Source organism: Neodiprion virginianus, chromosome 2 (genome assembly GCF_021901495.1).
Source record: "Neodiprion virginianus isolate iyNeoVirg1 chromosome 2, iyNeoVirg1.1, whole genome shotgun sequence".
NCBI lineage: Eukaryota > Metazoa > Arthropoda > Insecta > Hymenoptera > Diprionidae > Neodiprion > Neodiprion virginianus.
In genome coordinates, this window is record NC_060878.1 from 18,225,684 (window position 1) to 18,250,145 (window position 24,462).

The 24,462-nt window shown below is 35.9% G+C and overlaps 1 protein-coding gene across 2 annotated transcripts in view; it reads left to right on the plus strand.

The window, feature by feature from the left end:
• LOC124297189 (breast cancer anti-estrogen resistance protein 1) overlaps window positions 1–24,462 on the plus strand; it is a 127,413-nt gene that overhangs the window by 86,243 nt on the left and 16,708 nt on the right. For both annotated transcript variants that reach the window (XM_046747936.1, XM_046747935.1), the window contains 3 exons: window positions 3,057–3,180; window positions 18,280–18,598; window positions 20,617–20,987. In XM_046747936.1, coding sequence (XP_046603892.1) covers window positions 3,057–3,180; window positions 18,280–18,598; window positions 20,617–20,987 — 814 coding nt within the window. The remainder of the gene's footprint in view (window positions 1–3,056; window positions 3,181–18,279; window positions 18,599–20,616; window positions 20,988–24,462) is intronic.

Below are 24,462 nucleotides of genomic sequence, written 5' to 3' on the forward strand. Positions count from 1 at the left end.
AAAGTTTTGAGTGATATATTTGATTTCATTATTAAAAACGATTCGTCGAAGTTGGTCATGGTAGAATATCCTTTTATTAATTGATTAAGTGGTCGCGACGTTTCGATCGGCCACGGCCAATCATCTTCAGGCAATAATTATCGACAATCCTACAAGCATAACGTATTGTTGTCTAGCCATGTCAGGAGGAAGTGTCACTTGTATTGCCTGAAGATGATTGGTCATGGCCGATCGAAAAGTCGCGACCACTTAATCAATTAATAAAAGGATATTCTACCATGACCAGCTTCGACGAATCATTTTTAATATATATAACCACATTGGTCACGAATTTCAAAATTCTATTTGATCTCAAGTACCCTTTCAAGTTTTTTAATTCGTAAAAATTGCGTATCTTTAGATATCAAAAAAAAAAAAAAAAAATCCATGCACCCCCCGTTCCGAAGCCTGTATCTTGGAAAATACTGATTTTTGGGACTTGTGTCCATTAGAACTATTGACCGGGAGGATATGTGCTACAACATACTGAAAATCCAGCCAATTCAACCAGGAGCCAATTTCCATAAGTATTCTGCAGGGTCCTTTGAATACAATATTGATGACAGGGAAGCTTCTTTTCTGAAGAGTTAATATGACCCCAATGATTGAAGCTTCGCCAAAGATTAACTTGGAACCCCACGAAACCGAAATATTATGTGAACTGGACTTTTTCTTTTGTAATGTTGCATAGCTACTGTCGGGTGCTAAATGTGAAGAATTAAGAAAGCAGTTTCGGAAAGACTGACGCTTGCAGTTTATGCCACGCTTGTTTCCGTCAATCGAACCAAGTCAATTTTTCACCGTGATTACTGCAACATGAACGGATTCTGTTTTTTTTTCAAATTTTTCAGGGTTAACCGCTCACAGAACCATGAGTCTCATGAAAAACTTTATGCATCCTGGGAATAAATGTATTACAGTTCTTATCGTTTTTATTGTTAGAGAAATAACACAAGTTTGAAGTTGACTTTACATGTGATATTGATATCTGATCTTTGAAGGTCATCGTATTTGCAGTGGCGAAAATAATCAATCATTATTTGGTTACGGTGATAAAACATTACTTACAGTCTTGTGAACTCAACAGAAGAAACTGTTCCCCAGATTTTCCTCAGATCAGCAAACACACATTGTTGTTAAACTGGATACAAAACTTCTTTCGTGTGGAATCGACGCATTTACATGAGATCGTTTATACGTATATCATTCATGGGTATGCCCTCGTGTACTTAAAAACAGTCGGTTTTCTACTCGATGGGTGGGGATGAAAAATCGGATAAACCGAAAATCAGAATGGCCAGAACTCCGAATATAAAAATATCGAAAATTCACAACATGGAAAGAACAAAGTGTGAAATCTCATCGAGTCAGAAATAATACAAATAGATTATAAAAGTACCTAACTTTAAAGTTATGGAATTTAGAATACGCGACTGGTGAAAATTTCGAAAGGCCATTTGCAGAATGAGGCAAATGCTATCGCTCATAATCTGAAATAAGATACATTCAGATGAATAATAATGTAGAATTTTGGTCCATTAGAATTCACAAATGCGAAAGGTGAAGAATCAGAACGGCTAGAATTTCGGGTAGTAATCTCATAGAAGGATCAGAATATGGAATTGAAGTATATCAGAATCGTCAGAATGAAGAATCGCAATATATCAGAAGAATCAATAATTTAAATCATATTAAAAACCAAGAAATATAATTTAATGACATGGGAAGTGATATTTTATCTTTCAATGATACAAAAATATTGCAACTAAAAATATGCGCCCGATGCATCTGTTTGAAACTCGAGATTCGCACACTCTTATCTTATATAACCCTTTCATGCATACATCTTTTTTTACGTGAGATTCCCTTGAAATCTTGCAATCATGGGTCTTTGGGGTCGCTGATTACAAATCTGAGTAGAAAATCTGAATGAATGAACCAGCTCAAAGATGCGTCATTCGGCTTTTTGCCCGTGACATGAGCAGTGGTTCCACTCATAACACGTACTAATCCTGCCTGATTCAACGGTTTGAAAAACTAAAAGTTGTCCATTTGCTTAGTGTTTACTTTTCTTTGTTGAGTATTCAGTAAAGAATTTGATGTATAAGCCAAAACATTTTACAGATTAAAATAAATTAAACCGTTAGGCTCGAAATGTGAAATTCTGACGATAAGCGCTCTATACGTTTACTTTAGGAATACCAATCTTTCTAAATTGTACAATTCTAAGTAATGACTCTTCTACATTCTGGACGTCTGTTTTCTATAACTTCCAGATGATGAGTTCAAATTAAAATTTTTATATTATTTGGACGTTTGAGAATTTGAACAATTCTACAGATTTGTTTTCTGGAATATTGACTGAATTATTAAAATAACGTTTTCTGAAGTAATTGATTCGGAAAGCAGTTGAGCAGGAAAGCAGAAACCAAACACATTTTTAGTAAACTGCAGTTTTTTTATTGGGCACCATTCGGGACTTAAAATTTCAGACAGTAACTATTCTGCTATAGTCGTCATTCGAGTTTAATAAATTCGGAATTCTGGCCATTCTGATTTTCGGTTCTTCTGATTTTTTTTTACCCTCTGCTCGATTCTGTAAAAATTCATCAGTGCCAAATCCCCGACGTCAATGTCGAGATGAAAGAGGAAACAATCTGAGTCCTTTGTCTTCTTCGTTTTCTTACTACATCCCTTGCAGATTTCCTTAAGCTCGGGCCTTTCGGCTTATTGAAATATGGAAAAGAACGAACCGGACGTGAGAACAGTTATTTTCATAGCAAGTCGCTATATGCGTACATGCCACAAATCCTATTTTCCACGCTGACTTCCGCCAAAAACCACCAAGTAGTCGAGTTCTTGACGGAGGTACCGCAAAAGAATACATTAACACAATGAGGGTTAACTTCTGACTGTATATCAATTGTGTGACTACCTAGCCCCGAATAATTCAACTGTTCGTGCTTCAGTAATCAGACGTTTAACTCAAGCGGAGGTGACTCTATTCTATTTTTCAGGTGGTTACCCCCCAGAAATGCGGTGACGTCTACCTCTACGATCTTCCGGCAAGCAGGGGCAGCCCAGCACCTTCGTCGCGCCACGATTCACCGCTCAATCCAATTAACGATCATCTTCACATCGGTACGTGTACTGTACTGGCCTTTTTATACAATAAGAGAACAAATATATTCAATTTAGGAATGCGCGATTAATCGATTAATTGGTATATTTGATTAATTCTTTGTTCGATTAATCGATTGATCTATTCATCGTGTTGTATCAGTTGATCTATTTTGTTATTTAGCGAAATATAATTTGATTCGAAGAGAAAACCCTGATTAGGACATTAATTTGCGTTAACAAGTGAAGATCCATTTACAATTTTATTGAACTTGACGATATCGGGAGTCTTACATACAAGAGGAAGAAGGGTATGCTGTACTACCAGGTAAATTGGACCACTCTGTATTAAGGTCATAATGTACTCCCACCTTTATCGACCGAGAAAACTTACCCTTTTTCTTCATGTATTAAATAAACAAACGATCGGGAAGGGTTCAAATTTCAACGGTGTATCGTTCTTTGGTGGCGGAATTCAAGAAAGTGACTCGTATCCCGAAAATCGTTGAAAAAATTTGTGGTTTTTTCACATGTGTTACTATTTCCACGTTACCCCGCATTTCGAAGGCCAAAAAGTGCGCAGTTGAAATAGTTTCCGCCATTCCGGAAAGAACACGGTCGAACATTCCTGGTTGGCTCCTGAATTCTGCTACAAAAGAGTGATGCACCGTTGAAATTTGAACCCGTTCCATTCACTTATTGATGTAATGTAGGATGAGAAGGGCGGGTTTGCTCGGTCGGTAAAGGTAGGTGTGCTACATGACCTTAAAGTGTAGGACAAGAAATATACTTCTTATACAACAGTCCAATTTTACATGGTGGTCCAACATATTATATGCTCTAATTTCCCCTTATCTGTATACATACGTCTGGTCATAAGGATGTGGAACAATTTTGGGTCTTGATATTCATCTCTGCAATTTGAGACTTGTTTAATTTATTTGTGCACTGTATCAATTTTCGGAATACGTATTCAGAGATAGCTAAAGCAGTAAACATTTTTCAGTTACAGTAATCGGATCAATCCGCAGGTTGATAATACACGATTAATTACTTGAGAAATGGTTGAAAAACTTCAAGAATAAATCACGTTGCGAGTAATTCATAACGTATAAAGTCACTTGGAGTTCGAGAGAGTTAAAAAACCTAATCCTAAACCTACAAAAGTTATAAAATACCGCGTTTCGGCTTAATGCGAAGAAAAAAACTTTCTCCACTGATCGTGAGATACAAAAAATCTTGACTTCGATTCACTCGCAAACGGATTGCCCCGGGTTTAATGGGATTAACGTGAGTAATTGAGAGAAATGTCTGTCAAATTTTGACACCATCAACGTCAAAGAGGCTAAACGTTCACTTGAAAATATACTACGCGGAGTTAGTATAACCGAAGAATAATAGGTGATTAGTCTTGAGTAATTATACAATAATTTCACGGACAATAAAAGTTTTCTTCGAGATTTAGTATCAATTTGTTGAATGGTTACCTGGAGGCATTTAATTCGAACAAATGAAACCTTTAATAATACCACCTATCAGCGTACTATTTGTGAGAACACAAAATCGAAGAGAACAATGAGCCGAGAATAAAAACGGCACAGCCATCTGGATCCTAAGTAGTGACTCGTTCTTGTACGTGGATTAATGGCCTGACGTTTGACGAACGCGCGTGCCTGCGTCCTCTAAATTTGAATACCTCCGGAGGCAAATATGTCACGAGGATTGTGACTGGCATTCAGGTTTAATGTCAATTCCCTTGAGCTCCTGCCGCGCAGTTTGCATTGTTCCCGTAGAATATTATTTCCTAAACTAATATTCACTTAATTAGGTTAGGTTAGGTTTGGTTTGGTTAGGTTAGGTTAGGTTATATACATTACACCTACGTATAATAGGCCAGTCAAGTGAGCGATATGTTGAGGCTGAAATCACAATAATTTTTCAATGGATAAAAATATGAATGGAGATAAGATATTCGGCATGCCATGTTTAATCAAAATCTGAGTTGCTGATATTGCAGGTTGGAATATTTTTGAAAAAAAAAAAATCTAAAACGTTCGAATACGTTGAGACTGAAACAAGTAACGTCAACCCTTACTTGCCACCTGGGGCATAGACCACCCCTGGCTTTTTTCCCCTCAATTATATGAAATTAGAAAAATTATCAAACTGTTTTTTTTTTCAATTTCCTTATTATTTTTTTTTTTTTTTTTTTTGGTACACCTAATTTAATTCTTGACTATATTATCTACATGATCCTTTAAAGTAAACTTAATGCGTTCGAAAAAAAAAATATTGTATAGCACCCTTGTGTGGCAAGTACGTCATTCTATAGAAGCGTGGCAACAAAGGGTTAAAAAATCATTATTCGGCAATTTTATGATGATTTTCAGGGTATTGGCCTATCGAGATCAGTGTATATTCTATTTTTAATGGTTTACTCAATTTCGGAAAGTCGCAAGGATGCGAATTTGCGATTTTTCCTAAATATGAATCGTCACAGTAACTTTACTAGATTCATCTTCATCAAATACAGCTATATTTCCGTATCGCTGAGACTCTCCGTCCCAACGCGCAATGCTGAAAAAATTGCTATAGTTATTTAAAGAAAAATGTAAATGAATGTTTGCTTTCTCGTAAGAGTATTTCCGAAAGCAATTCGTTTTTGGCAGAATTTTCCTGGACAGATGCTGGTTTTTCATTTAACAGTTGTATTTCCCGAATGTACTCTCTAAACAATGGTATCGCTAACTCGTTTTCAATGAAAAATGGACCGAAGTGGTTTTTTTTCAGGACCTTCAAGTATAGAAAAATTTGGATTCTACAAGATTCGTTCTCGTATTTTTCTCTCTCCAAGCCTTGCAATTTGAAAAATTACAAAAATTTTGTCACGCAAAAATCGATTTTGTTTATAACTAAAACTTTCACAATTTTCTCACACTCTCAAAACAATATTTTCGATCATTATTTTTATTTGCTCTGCAAGACGATGTCAAAAAAATAAATCGGTAATAATATTATTATGAGGGGTAATTCGTTATTCACATAATATTAACGATCTGCCGAATCTTCGTTGCGTCGACACTTATAATGAACCTCTTTTTCTAAAAAGTGATTGACGCTGTCAGATTCAATGTACTGTACTTCTAATCTCACGGGTTACTTAACAGTAACATCAGCTATTTCTCACACGTTTAAACTAATTACAGGGTTTTCAATATGCATTTGGTTTGATAGGAATTTTACGTAGAACTAGTTAGATTTTGAATATAATTAGCTTAGTAGCTTTAGCGTTCTTTAAATAACAAAGTAAAAAAAAATCATTTCATTTGTTGATGTTTAATCGGCTTGAAACGCACTCCAGTAGGAGGTTCTTAGGCTGGCCCCATTCTGTGACGTATGTAATGAGATTTACGCCGCATCCATGCTTATCAGCAGAAAACGCATCTCGCATTAATTCACCTGCAGTTCACTGTTATTTGTATCAACGATGCAAGTAATTGCAGTCGACATGTTTCGCTACTCCAACGACAGTGATTTTGATAAAATTTTTCAACGCCTCAATGCAACGTGTCATACATAGTTCAAACAAATAGGAAGTTACGTACGAGAATAATTGAACCTAAACGAAATATCCATGAACATGACGATAATTATACGGCGCTGACTAGACACGCTATCGATTTTGATCACACTTTTAATTATGCTCAAGCCAGCATTTTAATTTTCTTAAAAGTTTTGCCGATATCGTGAACCTCCACTTTGGAATTCATTTTACCTTCACATATTTTTTTTCCATTAAATTGACGTGTAAAATTTTTATGCAAAAAGTTATAAGAATATTTAAATCCACATCTGCAGTTATGGACATCACTCCAGCTGAAGTCACAAAATGGAACAACAGTAATGGATGAATTTGAAAAAAGTTTTCAGCAGGCATTTACAATAAATGTTCATAATTCCATTGCTATGCATTATTCAAATGCACTATTTTTATTTTTTTCTTTGTGAATTTTGTTGACCATTGATTAACGTGTGTTTGTAAGCTTGCTTGGAAGTCAAGTGAAACATTGAAACAACCAATATCGTATTCAGTATGAGTGATATGTTTTTACTTTTATTTTACCCCATAACTTGAGCAATAGCGGAGTACGCGATGATATAAACTCTCTGTCCCTGATCTTTTTATTACTAGAATTACGACGAAGTAGAGAATCCGGTTGAAAGACAGATGTGCCGCTGACATGAGTCGCGGTGCATAACACTTTGCTGCACTCATTACTCGACACTTTCTCACTGATACTCTTCCGCAGTATTATTTACATTTTCCAAGTGTTCGTCGGTTTCAAATTCTAAGAGAACTGTACGCATAAATGTTGCATAGTACTGAGTGTCGCACTCCGGCCACGTACGAATCTTATCTTATCAAGTTGATGTTGGGTACCAATTGTCACGAGTAATAATAATGAACAACGAAGTGGAAACGTGAAATGCGGAGAGCAATACAGTTCTTCTGGGGGCGCTAAGAACCATGGGTTGTCCAAATATCTTAGGCTAGGTAAGAGAACGTAGGCAATAAAGCGGCAAGGCAACCCGGACAAGTATACGTGATGGTGAAATAATATTGGATTATTCAGGAAATACACGAGATATCTATTATAGAATCTTGGTGATCGGTCAATTAAGAAAACGTATTTTTAGTCAACGTTTCGACCTGGATATGGGCCCTCCTCAGAACGATTTATTTTTTAACTGTCAAGAATAATGAAAAGATTTTTTATAGAATAAATAATAGTACTAGAAGTAATCAGACTTAAATATTGTAGGTGTAATACTCTTAGAGCTATTATATATTGTTGATTAGTAAGAACCTTATGATTAATTGAAATAAGGATGTCTTTAAGTGTTATTTACCTTTTGAATTAAGTAAGTGGATTAAGATGTAGTCGAATTCACAAATACTATTGGTGGAGACAGTGTTCTTTTGAGTGACGGTAGACAATGTCAATCTTCAAGTTATTTTATATGTCGGAGTTAATGGTTGGAAGTCATTAATTAAAAAGATTAAAGAACTATGTTTCTTCACAGTCAGTATGTCATTGTGTTAAAAGGTTATTAAAGAAGGTCTTTTTAGCAATAAAATTAATTCACAGGTGTCAAAGAAGTGGAGGTAGGCTCTTTATAATTAACTTCCACATGTCTAACGAAATATTGTCGGTTGAACCAATTGAGTCAACAGGTGAATAACGACTGATGGGAGAAAACAATGTAATCCAGAGTGAAGGTGAACCTATTATAAACAATTATACAGAAAAACAATAAATATTTTGTAAGAAAAGTTATGTAGAAAGGACTGTATAATGGGGACAAAAAAAATTTTTTTGTATGTAGTACATGAGATTGAAGAACGTCACACAGCTCTAACGAAACATAGTATCGATAAACAACACACTTTTAATTACGACAACACAAACATCCTTTGTGAAGAACACAATTATTATAGAAGACTGTTATTAGAAATGTGCAACATTGTAGGTCACACCAATTCTGTTAATCTTAGACAAGATGTTGAACATTTAAGTAATATTTACAAACCTCTAATCTCCGCCCACACAACAAATATTGTTTAACCTTAACTACATACAAAAAAAAATTTTTTGTCCCCATTATACAGTCCTTTCTACATAACTTTTCTTACAAAATATTTATTGTTTTTCTGTATAATTGTTTATAATAGGTTCACCTTCACTCTGTATTACATTGTTTTCTCCCATCAGTCGTTATTCACCTGTTGACTCAATTGGTTCAACCGACAATATTTCGTTAGACATGTGGAACTTAATTATAAAGAGCCTACCTCCACTTCTTTGACACCTGTGAATTAATTTTATTGCTAAAAAGACCTTCTTTAATAACCTTTTAACACAATGACATACTGACTGTGAAGAAACATAGTTCTTTAATCTTTTTAATTAATGACTTCCAACCATTAACTCCGACATATAAAATAACTTGAAGATTGACATTGTCTACCGTCACTCAAAAGAACACTGTCTCCACCAATAGTATTTGTGAATTCGACTACATCTTAATCCACTTACTTAATTCAAAAGGTAAATAACACTTAAAAACATCCTTATTTCAATTAATCATAAGGTTCTTACTAATCAACAATATATAATAGCTCTAAGAGTATTACATCTACAATATTTAAGTCTGATTACTTCTAGTACTATTATTTATTTTATAAAAAATCTTTTTGTTTTTCTTGACAGTTAAATAAATAAATCGTTCTGAGGAGGGCCCATATCCGGGTCGAAACGTTAACTAAAAATACGTTTTCTTAATTGACCGATCACCAAGATTCTATAATAGATTACATACGAGGTCGAGAATTTTTATTCATCAATACACGAGATAGATGGATATACATTTAATTATTATAGGAGTTACGGTGTTGGATGTTTAGGAGTTAGCCCAATTTTAAGTGTATCTGGGAAGGGAGACTGTTTAGAACAACGCCACTTACGTTATCAGATAGTTTTATGCAAAGATAATAGTAATTCATATATCGATACTCTCTAATCTTACGTCTCGTATAAATAATCCTCAGATGGTTGGGCTTATCGGTAAAATTTTTTGATAATTATCTGACAGGCGACTCTTCCTTCGTCGAAATATACTTCATACATTTTTAAACGTACGTTCTAGAGCACATTCGAATGCTTTCTTATTCGTTACGTAGATAATTCCAACAACTTGGCTCTCATAAACTAAAAGTCGACGCACCGTTATTCAAGAAAGTACAGCAATACTTGGTGCCATTTTTATGCCGCAATATTTTTATATTTAACAAATCGATGTAAATAATCATCACCGATTTATGTCTTGTATTCAAAAACTTCTCCACACTGGCTCTGATATTCTTTCTGTCCGTTCATTCGCATCACGTGTCACGCAGCGGACAAATTGCTCACGAAATTAAATCGTATACCGCACTGCCACGTTCGTTATTATCGACCGAGCGCGAGCGATCGACACGCATTCTCTTGTGCTGTCTCCGTGAACTTCTGGGGGTGGATCTATTTTAACCTAGTATGTCTACCTATACATATACACTTTAAGCGTATGTCATATATTGTAGTCTGAAAAAGAACGGTCTGAAGGTGAATGAAATTCTTGACCGAACTGACGATTTCGACGATGCTGGGAATATTACAACTGATATATTTTGGCTCTTCGTGCATCGATCGGTTAGAATATGTGATAATATTTTCACCGGAGAGGTTAGAAGGCATCTCTTCGCGGTAAAAGATAGTGCTTCGGATCGCGCGTTTAATTAATTTTCTATAATGAACTTGGCGCGATCGGCGACCACAGATCTTGATAAACGCGTGTATTTAATTTTTTTGTGCAACGACTACTCGAGAACGAGTTACCGGATTTCAATGATTTTGGTTGTGATCGGTTCAGTAATTCTTGAATCATTTAAACGACAAAATTCTAAGAAGAAAATTAAAATGGTGATATCTTGAGATTGGATGAACAGATTCTAATGAAAATTGGTACCGTAAGGTTTTTGGGGTCGCTGATCACGAATCTAAAGTTAGAATTGCGAAATCCAAAATGGCGAATCCGATACGGTAGAAAACAAATCTCAAAACATTCGGATTTTGGTAGAAATTAGTAGCTGGAAGATTTTTGGGTCACTGATAACAAATCCAAGGTTGGACTTCTGAAACTTCAGGCTGAAAACAAGGATGATATTTCTTTAAAAAAAAAAAATAAAAAACCGAAAACTGTTCATGTATAATGTTGATCTATCTTTGAAACGTAATCTCTTTATGGAAATCTCTGTTGGTCATACAAGTGAGTAGATATATCACTATATCTGTTAACATCCAAGTTGCAGCCATGAATTTTACAGCAATGATGTAACGTGATTGCTATTTTTGGGAATTCAGGAGTGACGGAAGAAAAAGGGCTAACCCTACTTCTTTCCCCTTTTCGTCCTACCACCCACTCCTTGGGATTTGTAGGTCTAGGCTTATTGCTTCTTAAAATATTCACCTCGAAGTTTCGGGAGCTGGAAACTTTTTTCGCCTTCAGAAGTTGGCGATCTGGTGATCGCTGCATACTGAAATCCACGGCCATGCATTATGCAGAGATCATCAGATTTGCTCCTTTCAGGTAGGAAAAAATTCGTATCCTAGTACCAAAATGTAACGGCATCGAGGGATTCAGTTCAGTCTCACACCAAGTACACGATTTTATAGAAAATATAGAAAAAAAAAGCTTTCGTTTAAACCCAATTTCAATGCAATGCGTGAACGGAGAGCCGACGCATAATAATTTGCTATATTTGTAGTGCTCAGTTCGGGCAAGAATTTTCGACTTCTCCATTTTCAGCCCAGATTATTGATCCAAAATTATATGAGTATAAAGATAGAATTGAGAGGTGGTTGTTTTATGCAGAAGCACAGATCTCTCCTATCTCTGGCAGAAGTTACAAAGAGATAGAAATAACAGCGCAGGTCGATCCAGCTATATTTGGTCGATGGTAGGTATAAGAGATTTTCATAAGTATACAAAATTATATAAATAATCGCTTGACCTGTACAAAACTTGAACAGAGATGAAAATACGCAAGTTTACCTGTCTATAGCTATAATAACGCGGTAGTGTGGTACATGACTTAATTTCGTAAAGAATTCATTAGCTGTGAAACCGATGGCGTATGATGTGAACGGACGGAAAGCAAATATATAATTGACAGAAATGATTATTAACTATTAACCCTTTCATGCATACATTTTTCCTTACATGCGATTCACTTCAAATTTTGCGTAGACGGGCTTTTGGGGTCGCTGATTATCAATCTGAAGTCGAAATTCGAAAATTTGAAATGGCGAATCCAATATGATGGACGAACAAAAACAACAAAACGAACAATTTTGAAAAAACTCTCTCAATTTTTTCACATTGCGTGTAAAAAATTTATGAGGTCCATCTTACTCAAGAGAAAGTTTGATTAAATCAGGTAGGCTTCGAAAATTTAATTCACCAATTAATCTAACCGTCTAATAAGTATTTCTAGCTGGCCTTTAGAACATATGTATAATGCAGACAGCGTGCTTCGTGGGTTGAATTTTTATTTTTCAGTCCCTAATTGTTATGCGACGGGAAAGTGACAGGACAGAAGATTGGAGAGTCATAGTACTATTAGTTAGGGAGCTGAGTGCCAAAATTTTTAAATGATTTGTTCGTCTGGCAGACATTATTAATATCAAGTTTTGTACCATAAGAAACATTAAGGACTGCGTCTGCCACCATGACAGGCCTGCGTTGGCAATTGACAGCGCTTAAAAAATTAAAAAAAAGGGTGTACTAAGTCATTTGTTCGTGTCTGCCTCTTGGACTGATGGTCAGAATCATTCTGAAAACGATCAAAATCTAGAGGCAGACATCCAGACCTCTGACTTTTGTAGTAGTAAATTTTTTAAGTTTTTTTTTGTGATTTAGAAACGTGTATATGAAATGTCCGCTCGGCAGAAATGAATTGTTCGATTAAAAACAATGTGAAGGGCCACAGAATTAAAATCATTTATGTGATATTTTTAACCTTTATATTTATTTATTTGTGCTTTTTGTGAGTTAAGTATTGAAGTAATTAGCAAAAAAAAAAAAAAGTTTGCAGTCTCAGATTATCAGAATTAAAGTAATTTGACATAAAAAATAATATAAATATGGGAAATGATATTTTTTTGTAGTTTTATTGGAAAATATTTGAAATTTTTGATTAGTGTTATTTTCGATAGCTGATATCTTTGAAACGGTTGATCTGAGGAACTTTGATCTTCAGACGTTTTTTGTAGAGCGTGAAATTTCCTACAATTCGTTTTTTTCAGATTGTTGTTACGATGAACCGTTCCAAAGTAATAAAAATTCGAAATTAAAAAAAAAAAATTTTCCCGTGTTAATTTAAATGGAAAATAAAGAAATGGATATAAACAAACCTTACTATTGATATTAAGAGCTCATATTGGCGCCAAAATTTTTGTTTTTAGGTATACTATCATTTTTTGGACACCATAAAAAAAAAAAAGTTCGTCTTTTTTTGAAACACCCTAAATTTATTACCTATACATAGATATATGTGTAGGTATATACCTAATTGTTAAATAATTATTAGTTTAAACAATTTGTTAATAACTTTTGGGCAATATTATTATTCATGATTGTTGTTCATAGCATGCCGAATGTTGTTGAATTTTTTCATATTTTTATTAAGTAACAAAGTAAGAAAAGTCTGATCGTATACAATTTTTGGCTGGGACGATCCACGACACACATCCTTAAATTTATTTGCGTCTTCTGACGTTGTAATAAACTGTTTTTTTTTCTTTTTTTTATTGGATCAAATAAAAACACTCAACAATATAATAATACTAAAACTATTAATACTAACAATAAATAGCCGTAATACCCACTTTCCGTTGATTCTGCGTGAACGTGAAAAAATGGTACACCTCAAAATCAGTGACCAAAATGTCTGCCACCGTTTCTTTGTATTCGGGTAGTCCTATTGAATCGAATGGACGCAACCAGAACGATGAACAAATGATTTAGTAGAGCTTTTTTTTTTTACATTTTTACAACTACGTCCCGTGATAATGCAGGGCCCTGCATGTCTGCCTCTGGATTATCAACGTTTTCAGGACGATTCTGACCATCAGTCCAAGAGGCAGACACGAACACATGATTTAGTACCCTTTTTTTTTTACATTTTTGAAGCGCAGTAACTCAAAAACGCAGGGACGTAGGACCTTAATTAACTGGACCAAATCGATTTGTATTGATCTGAACTTTCATCCCTATCGATATGAGAGACGAGCAAATTATTTACCAAAATGGCACCCAGCTCCTTAGCTACATGTGAATTCATACTTCTCATACAAACGGCTCGTTTACAAAGGGAGTGTGGCAAATTCAACCAACAGTTTTTTCGCACTGTAGTTTCTGACTTGGTGTTAAACCACATTCATTCACATCACATGAGATTGGAAAAATATGCAGGTTTACAAAATATGATCACTTTAGTATGATATTGTTGATAACATAATCAGACTAAAGCCGAATTTTAGCGTGAATATGTATGTCAGGTAATTAATGAGTTTGAATTTTTAATTAATTTTGGATAATTAATGGGATGCACTGCTCGTCTTGTCATTTGACACAATCATGAAACTTTACTGGATTATGATCATTCTACATAGAAGACAGCATCGAATACACGACTCTACAAAAAAATTTTCGTTCTTTGTCCTAAAGTTTATACTATTATTTTCCAATTAGTTATGCACAAAAACGAAAAGAAAATACCTTTTTTCGGTATAAAGTTTGCTTTTGTGATAGTTATAATAATAATACTCATTTTTCAATTTTTTCATAAATTTTAATTGATTTTAATATTTTTAGAAAGGCCGATTGTTGAAGCGGAAAAAGTGTTAATGCCGCCTTTGCACATTAAGTTAGGGTTGATGAAACAATTTTTTAAAAAACTGGATGAAACTTCAGAAGCTTTTGGATACTTAAAAAAAATTTTTCCGAAGTTATCGGAAGCAAAGGTTAAAGCTGGGGTTTTTGTTGGTCCGCAAATAAGACAGATTTTCGCCGATGAAAAATTTCCAACGTTGCTGAATCGTACTCAAAAAGCAAGTTGGAACAGTTTTAAAGCAGTAGTTTCTGGATTTTTAGGAAATAATAAAGCTGAAAACTACGAAAAGTTGGTTGAGGATATGCTTACAAATTTCAAGGCCATGGGCTGCAGGATGTCATTAAAAGTACATATGCTGCATGCTCATTTGGATAAATTTAAAAACAATATGGGAGCCTATTCCGAAGAGCAAGGAGAACGTTTCCATCAGGACATCATGAATTTTGAACAACGCTATCAAGGCCAATACAATGAAAACATGATGGGCGACTATATTTGGGGTTTATTGAGAGAAAGTAGCTATGAACATAAAAGAAAAAGTAAAAGTGTGCACTTTTAAGTTATTTTCCACTTTTCTGTAAGCTAATTTGATAGTAAAACTTAATAAAAATAATAAACATTTTTATTTCAATAGTTTTATTTGCAATCAAAAATTAAAATCCACGATTTTTAAAAATTTCGTTCAATCAGTCTTCTAAGCACAAAAGCAAAGTTTTTCATGCCATATATTTTTTTCCCGTCTTATTACGACCTAAACTACCGAAATTTAATGCTTTGCAATCAAAGTCAAATTTCATGTTGACCCGTGATATCGGCGTGAGATTGTACTATCATAAATAATTTTTCAATCACTCAAGATACACGTGTACCTCCTCCACCCGTACTCACCGATGAGTAAGCAGAAAGTTTCACATCCAAAAAAGTTATTCGAATACGCTGCCTTTTCGTTCGTGTACTATTTTATGAGTTAAAAAATTTTCCATTACACGAAAATTATTTTAACAACATTCATGGTTTGATGTATTCTTCGACTTATAACTCCGAGTGAGAAGATGTCAGCGCTTCTAAATCTTCAACGTTGAACTCAGACTCGACACTAAGTGATTTGATTGGTCGGATCTAACGGAATTGGCCAATAAAATCACTTAGTACCGTGTTGTGTCAGAAAATTTAAGTAAAAGGAAAGTGGCCACCAATGAACGGGCTCCTGTCACCTGAAAGTTTCCTTGTTAAAGTGTGCCGTATTTGCAAAATGCTAACTGATGTAGTAGGTTTTCCGGAATTACGTGTGTCTTTTCATTCGTCCCTAACTCCTTGTTGGAAGTGAAATAAATTCGGAAATCGTAGAAGCGGTGAATATTCAACAAGTCGATCGTTCCAATCGTCCATGTTTGATGCGAATGACGGGATTTTGTTTATTCATCATTAATCGTAATAAATATTATCAGCGATGTAGGTCAGCAATCACGGATTTAGGGACGTACACTTTTATTTAAGCTACGATTTAAAAATTTTCCTAGTCAGATTCGTAAACCCGCTTCTCGCACACTTTAACGAGAAACTTTTTCCACTCTCCAGTAAAAGTCAAAGTGGACTTGTACACTGATCGTGAGTTACCTATAATTTTAAGTCTTCGTGGCCTCCGCTAAAAGACCCGGTGTAATACTCTTTTTTTTGTCATCTATTTTCTCAGCATAAGGATGGGCGTAACAGAGTACGTAGAAGTAATGAAACAAAACCGAAAATCAAAGCGTTACAAAGACCTCGTGTCAGTATGGTTTGTACAGGAATTTGCTTCGAAATGAGTGATACCCCAAAAATCAAAACGTTCTATCTAGGTTTTGAATACCAAGAACTTTCACTGAAGTGAAATCGACACTCCTTGCACGATTTCAATATTTATCGTAGATGTAGATATCAAGAATCTTTGGGAATTATTATTTTGGTAGTTTCTAAGTCGCAAAGTAAATTTTTGTTAAGAGCTTCCACTCTAATGTATGCCGTGAAATGTTCTTGCATATAAGGTGCTTTGGAAGCATTTAGAATACATGAGCTTAATATATAGCAGAACTGATTTCAAACCTATCAGCTTCCCGATTAGCGATTACAATTCTTGCCAGTTGTCGTTCAACTCAAGTCCTTTCGTTCCGTGAACTCGCAGGCTATGCAGATCAATTTTTTCGTAGCAATTCTGTTCGTCAAGGAGCTATGGAGATATAAATTTTATTTATTTTTAAGTACTAGGGGTCCACAAACTTGGTTTTGATAGTTTCTCGAGATCACCATCGATATGACATCAATGCACATCGATGATGAGTGAGTGAGTGTAAATTAATCTTCCACAACCTGCGTGTCAATCAATGTAATTCGTATTTAGTGAGCTATCGAATTTCTACGTTAGACGTCTATTGCGTTAAGGTAGCCAATTCAGCACAAAATTAACGCTATTGAAACTCTATCTTCTCAGTAAATCATGAAACTCAAAACTTCACCTTGTTCCAATCCATTATATCCTGTGCGTTATAAAGCCCCCTCCCCATTATATTGATCCGTTGCCTAGTTATTTATTATTTCACTTGAAGACACATCACCATCTTCATAGGGACCAATGTGTTATAGACTTAACCCCGCGAAAAATGTCATGCTTGGAAGAAAACTTTGATCTTTGACTTGGATCAAGTGCAGCACTCCCCATTTCCCCGAATACTGAAGAACGATGTATCAAAATTCTGAAAACTCAACCGCATCCGGTTACAAAATTAGAAGTATCCAATTGCCACAATTTTATACAGCAGGCGCCTTTTATAAGAATTTATAGGATTTCGTGCGATTTCAAAAGATTTTGTAAAAAGAGCAGCACTGGATCACTTATTCCTCTCTTTGCTCGTAGCCAATTATTCATTGCGATTTTTGAACACCTTCACACCGTTGCCGCCCAAGCGGGTGAGGTTTTGTTATTCATTCGGGAAATTACATGTCAAAATTAGAGATATATACTAGTCATTGATGTAAGATGGCGTGAAAACTTGATAACGGAAGTAGCTAACGGTGACTAACAATACGCAAGTTGTACTTGCAAAACACACATTATATTACCGATTCTTTTGGTCGAAAGCTTTGAAATTAACGTTCAATGGGAAAAGTTCTCCCAAACTGGTTACACACTTCGAATTTCTGTGTTAGTTCTGTAAGTGGAAAAAATTATTTTGAGGTGATGCTCATAAAATAGTAAAACATGTCGGTTTTTTGATTTCCTAAGCAATGGTTTACTTTCAGTAAAAAAAAAAATTCGATAAAATTACTAGGGATTACCCAAAACCAGATATTCACACCGTATAAAGGAAAAGGTGGTCACTCTTTAAAATCCACCGGAAATCAGTAATCCGAATGTTGAAGAATTTTTATAAGGTACAGCTCACTACAGAAAAATCTGAAAAAATCCTTAACACGTTCTCAGCTCTCTGCTGGGTCTCAAAATTTTTTAAATAACATTACCCCGTCTAGACAAAATCACAGTGTGATATCTTGATAATTACATTACTTGATTGCCTCAAAGGCAGCAGCTGTTGAAATTCGCCTTGCTGGATTTTCATCACGTCTCCATTTCACCTAATATATCTTTCCAGGGCGATATCCTTCCGGGGCGAGGAGCTCGGTGGATAGTGGTGGTGACGTAAGCGATTGCTACGACGTTCCGCCAAGGGCTGTGCCCGTTATTCCATCGCCAGCTAGCAGTCCGAGTCCCGCGCCTTCCTGCTACGACATCCCTCGTCCGCCGACGTCTTACACCCCCAATTCGAACTGTTCCGCCGGTTCCGCTGGGTCCATTGGATCCGGGTTGACACCGATGGATTGCTATGACGTTCCTAGACCTCTACAGCCTCTCACTCCAAGCAGCTCAGCATCCAGCTTAACCAACGATGGATCCCTCAGTGGCTCCAATAGGTGAGAAACCGGATATTTGAGCGCAATATGTCACGGATCAGAATTTACTCCTCCATGGTATTTTCAATTTAGTTTTTTTATTTCTTTTAACCGTATGTTGGTTCCTGAGTTGGAAACGAATACAAATTAAAACAGCTAAATGTTCCAAACTGCTGGGAAGTCCTTGAAAGAGACGCAGCATAGGTGATTCATTTTTCGATAACAATGAGGAAGATTTCCGATAGAAAATATTGTTGACCCGAAAAAAAAAAAAAAAAATCATACAATTATGTAAGTATAAGAATCTCTTGTTTGTGATTTGTTAATCACACATTAGTATCCTGAGGACGATAATAACAATAGTATCTATCTCTCATGGATTTAACGCTTATGAATACGATGCTTGGGAAAATTTCTACGCTATTTCGTTATATGCTTCGTGAGGACGTTTACGCTGCACGGGCGGTTAACTCCTGTATCGTGCATATACGATAAGATCTGTGGTGTCTGTAGCTCATTGTCAGCTCACGACGTAGATTGTTTGATATTCATTAGCGTATGAATTCTGTATTCAATATAACCTTAAGAATCGGACCACTTGAGAAACTGGATCGATGCTTGATAAAGATAAAACCGGACGGGAATTGAAGACGAAAATTGAAAATGGTTACTTACAGCCTTTTTTGGTTTACCTCTTCGATTGTCTACTTGGAACTCTATCATGTATTGTCTTTCAAATATACACGATGAACAATCAGAAATGAGACCAATCATCGTCTCGGATGTGATTTTACATTGGCACGCTTATCAGTTGCTGATTGTCGGTGACAAATCTTGTCAGTCTGAAAAATATAGACAGCCATTCACAATAAAGATGTAATGAAGAAAACTGAAAAAATGAAAATTACTATTAAATATGTGATTGAGGAACGGTTTAGTATTTTGTAAAAATAATCAAGATGAACTTTCAGCGTTCTTGTGTTTAATAAAATTCTGTAGCGAATGAGTGAATCGTAGTTTCAGTTCACTGCACTTTGTTACTTGGAACAAAACTAAGACTTAAAAAAATTAAACAGGCAATTAAATTGAATCACCATTCATAGTAATATCTATAATATAGATGACCCCCGGGCAAAGTGGGACTCTTAAACGAGTGTATGATTATGCTTGTTCGAATTATATTTATTTTTTCTGTTCACTTAGAAACATCAGGAAAAATATTCCCCGTTTTAGGCTGTAGAAAAAATTCCTATCCATTATTTGACAGGCTCTAGTGATGCATCCCGCTTTTCCTGCCGTTTTTAGTAAAATCTGTTCTTTTACTGTCTCCGTGCGTGAAAAAGGTGTCTGTTGTATAATAGAAAACCTAACTAACCTTAATGAACTCGAATTTTTTCATTTTTCTTTCTTTTTATTCTTCCCAGGAAGTGAAAAGCCTGATGTTACGAATTAAGGGTCCTTCATGACTCGTGGTGAATACCGCAGTGCATCAATGAAGTTTTCTATAAGTAAATTGCCATGTTTTCCACGCCCTTGCAGGTCTTTACCCCCTTGAAGTGTACATTAAGAAAAATTTCATTTCTTATAGTAACTAGAAAAATTCAGTACCGGGTTTCGTAAAAAAAAACTGTTTGAATATTGTTGGAATTACGAAAAACGAGGTACACGTAACCATTTTGCGCTATTGTCGATCCTTTTTTTTTGGTAATTGCAACTCAAAATCAGTTTGTTGGGCTTGCTGTATTTGTTTAGTTAACTAAGGCTTTAACATCAATTTATTGTTGCACAAGCATTAAATTTTCACAACAGTTACAAGAAAATATAGTATCAGCGATCATAATGAGAAAGAATAGCAACGGATACTAGGCTTTCTGGTAACAGCTAGAAAACTAATTTTCATTTCGTACCTAGAACTACTTTTTCGATTGTGGTGAAGAATGAAAATAGTTAAGGATTGAGCGGTAACCGGAACTAAAAATTTCTCTGAGTGTAGATCACGTAGAGAAGAAAAAATGAAATAAGAGCTTCTCGTTTCGCAGATCAAGCCTCGCCGCCCCAGATTACGACGTTCCACGACCACGTCTTCCAGCGCAGCAATCATCGGCATCGAATCAGCCCTCAAGGCACAACACACCTGTGCCACACACGCCGACGCCACCCCCGTCGCTCCAGCAGTCCCAACAAATTTACGACGTCCCTGTGAGCAAAGAACTTCCTCTGGAGCTCGAATCCGCTCTCGAAGGTCTTCAAAGGCTCCAGGGAGAGGCTGGCTCCGCGATCGCTCGACTTCTCGGCTTTGTGAGTCCCGGATGGAGAACGTCTCAAAAGCTAGACACCACAGTTATGGACCTCAGGCTTGCCGCTCTCAGGCTAAGAACCTCCCTACACGATTTGGCAGAATTTGCTGAAGGTGAGATTTTTCACGTATCAATATGCTTCACTCGTCAATACCTGGTGAACATCTCTTCGTACATTAAGCCGCAGAGAACCTTTCACGTAAGTCCGTGAAGTTGAACAGATATACATTTCGCTGATTTTTTGCTGCTTCGCTTTGAAACGAGGAAAATGATTCGAATGTTATAAAAGTCGAACGTTGTGATATGCTATTCTACCAATATTCCATGTTAATCGAAGAAACGGAAACGTTTATGTATTTAGAAACAAATTCACAATTTCTCATCCTATGAATAGATACCGATTCAATTCAAGTCCATTTTATCATGACATTTATTCGAACAGAAACAACCCAGCTGTCTCCAAGTAAGCAATCTACCCAAATAACCCGATTCATCTGATTTTCGTTTGAAAAGCGAGATATTATGTTTGTTTTATTTTCAAATAACTCATTTATTGAATATAAATGTAGGTTCGCAATAAAACTGATCGTACGAGTGATGCAAGTATTAATGCCGTAGTGTAATGTGTGAGTGAATCTGCATAATGATATTATGGCTCTAATTAACTGTCAATTGTATGATGAATAAGACTTCAGGTATGTAATAAATTGATAAAACAAACTTTAATACTAATCCAGAAAGGTAAAGTGGGTTAGAAATATGTACTGTGTTTCTTTATATTGGGTTCGCGTGTTAACTGTACGATGTCCAGTTATAAAAACTAATGTTGAGTGTTCCTTCTTGACCCGTGTCCTTTTTTTAGCCATATATAGCTTCTGTCTATACCGAGAGTTCTTTTTAAAAGGACTTGCTCGACAATTACAACTCGTTCAGTTTATAAGCGCGACGTAGCCAATTTCGTAAAAATATCATCAACATCGTAGGTATCGTGGCGGCACTGTGACTTGGCCATTCTTAAGGAGATACCCTGGTCGATTTCGACGATGCCGTATATACCTGAAAATATCAACTAAAGAAATGGCATGTTTTCTACGTATTTACCATTGCCATTTTGTAGAATTCCTCTTATTTATTTATTTCGGCGTAAAATGAAAATTTTTTTAATAGTGTTTTTGTTCAGAATTGTGTATAAAATGGGGCTGTCAAGGTTGTTTTCGCGTTTGAGATACGTGGACTTCGATACTTGGAGATGTATACGTCAACCTCGAAATCGACCAGGGTACCCCCTTAATACGCGAGAGGTTATGGTTGATTGTCACTTGTCAACCGGTCGATACTAGGGATTTCTTTCTTGTCAGCTAAGGCTTGCGTCAAGCTGCAGGCACGAACGTCAGTCAATCAAAGTTGAGCAAGTTGAATTGCGCACGCTACGAGCAGGTCCTTTCAAGTAAAATTCTCGGTACACGTATTGTTATACTCCAAACATATTGTTAAAAAAGACGGAACCATGACCTAAACACTCACATACGCATTACTCACGTCCACACAACTTCTCCACTCTCTCTTCACACATCTCAGCGCCCAGTCTACGCATATATATATATTATAACCTAAAAAGTAATAAGGAAGGCACGCACGTGACAAGAGATTAATGGTATTTCAATATCGTTGCGAATAATCCTCAAATGAATATTGACATTCATATAAAACAAAAAATTCAAGATTCTATTTCATTCATTCCAAACAAATAACAAAAACATACCTATTTCTGTCCGTCAACAAAACGAATCTCGCGAAAGTTGACGCATTTAGCATTTATTAACACCCTGCTGCCCCTCTTGCTAAAAGCTGGTTGACATGAGCGAACGAGACGTTTTATATTCTCTTCCACTTAATTAAGGGGGCGAGCTGCTTCAGGTCAAAGGCTTAGTCCGCACTTACGGAAACTTTCGGGAAACAATTTTCAAGTAAAAGTTCTTTACATTCATATCGGATTACTTCCGCGATCCATCTCATAAGGACCCCTAATTATAGGCAAATCAGGATACATACACGCTCTAAGCAGCTCCGAATTTCGCTCACAATCAGGTGACATCAGCTGTGTGACAACAAAAGAGTAGCGGAGCTGCTCAGAGTGGACTTGTACCCTGATTTGCGTATAATTAGGGGTCACTGTCAGGCGTATCACGGAAATAACTCCGTATAGTTAGACGTTGAAATTCTGGATGTTACACTATTTATATTGACGTGTTATATCTTTGAAAATTGATAAAAAATCTCCGGTTTCGTAACTGATGGCTAGAAAAAGAAACAGAAGAATCCAGTGTCTCAAAAAACCAGTATAATAACGTTTTCTGCTATTCCCATAGCATACGAAAAGAAAAAAAAAACATCCATCCAAATAAAACTCAAGTTGAGTTCACCCATGTTAATCATAATCTCATCGTCAGTTTTAATTTAAGGAATAAAATCGACCAATAGAACAAACTTCACCTTCATCACTCTACCCGTTTTCGAGTTATAGTAGGACAAAAGAATTCATATTTTTGAAGATGCACCCACGCACAGATATACAACATGTGTCCATTTTCAGCATAATTTTTACCACTCGCTAGCGCCCCTTCGTAAAATGCACAATAGACCTGTCCTTAATAAGGGTAAAATCAAATTTTAATGGTCTCACCCCCCAAATTGGTTCTAAATACTTTATAAAAAAATTTAGGAATTAAAAAAAAATTTTCCCTCGATATTTACCCACCCCTAGAAAGCCTTACTTTTTCCCATAAGAAAAGCATTGGTTTTTCGAGGTTTTAATCAAAAATTCGTACCGGGCCCAAAAAAAAATCGTAAAAATTTTTCTAAAAAAGAAAAATAAAAGTGAATTTGTCCCATTTCGAACGCCGCTCGGAAAATGTAGCTATCTCTATTTTTGACTCCGCTATGTAACTTTTAGTGCGGCAAGAAATTTCGACTAGTGAATCCAAACTTTTGAGCGGTCAAGGAACTCAATGGGATTGGTCTTGAATGAAAAGGAAATTCTTCACTGGAAAGAACAAATAGAAATTAAAAAATTTCGATCACCTAATCTTCCTTTCTAGTGTTTGGGAAACCGCTGGGAAAACATTTTAAAAATGTCGAAAAACGTCATTTGGAGAGCTAAATATCGAAATAATTAAATCGGAGTGATCGTAAAAAATAGAAAATTAAAACTCATGGCATAATCGGTTTGGCTGGAAGGGTGGGGGTTAAATGGACGCTCACAGCTAGTCTGACCACCGCCGAGTTGACATCAGCTATGAGTAAACGAAAGACGCCATATCTTGGTTAAATAACAGGTTGACAATGAGTACCCTCTTTTACTTTACCGCGCCGAGTTCGTGCAGTTTTCGTTCAGGCACTTAGTTCGTGCACTCTATTTCAAGGTACCTAGTTCGTGCAACCTTCTTAAGAGCATTTAATTCATGCACTGAACTTGATTACAACTAGTTCGTGCAATCTTGTCCGCAGCGCCTAGTTCGCGCTATTGTATCTAAACGACTCGTTCGTTTACAATCATGAAACGCATTGTCTGTACTACTTCCTTCAAGT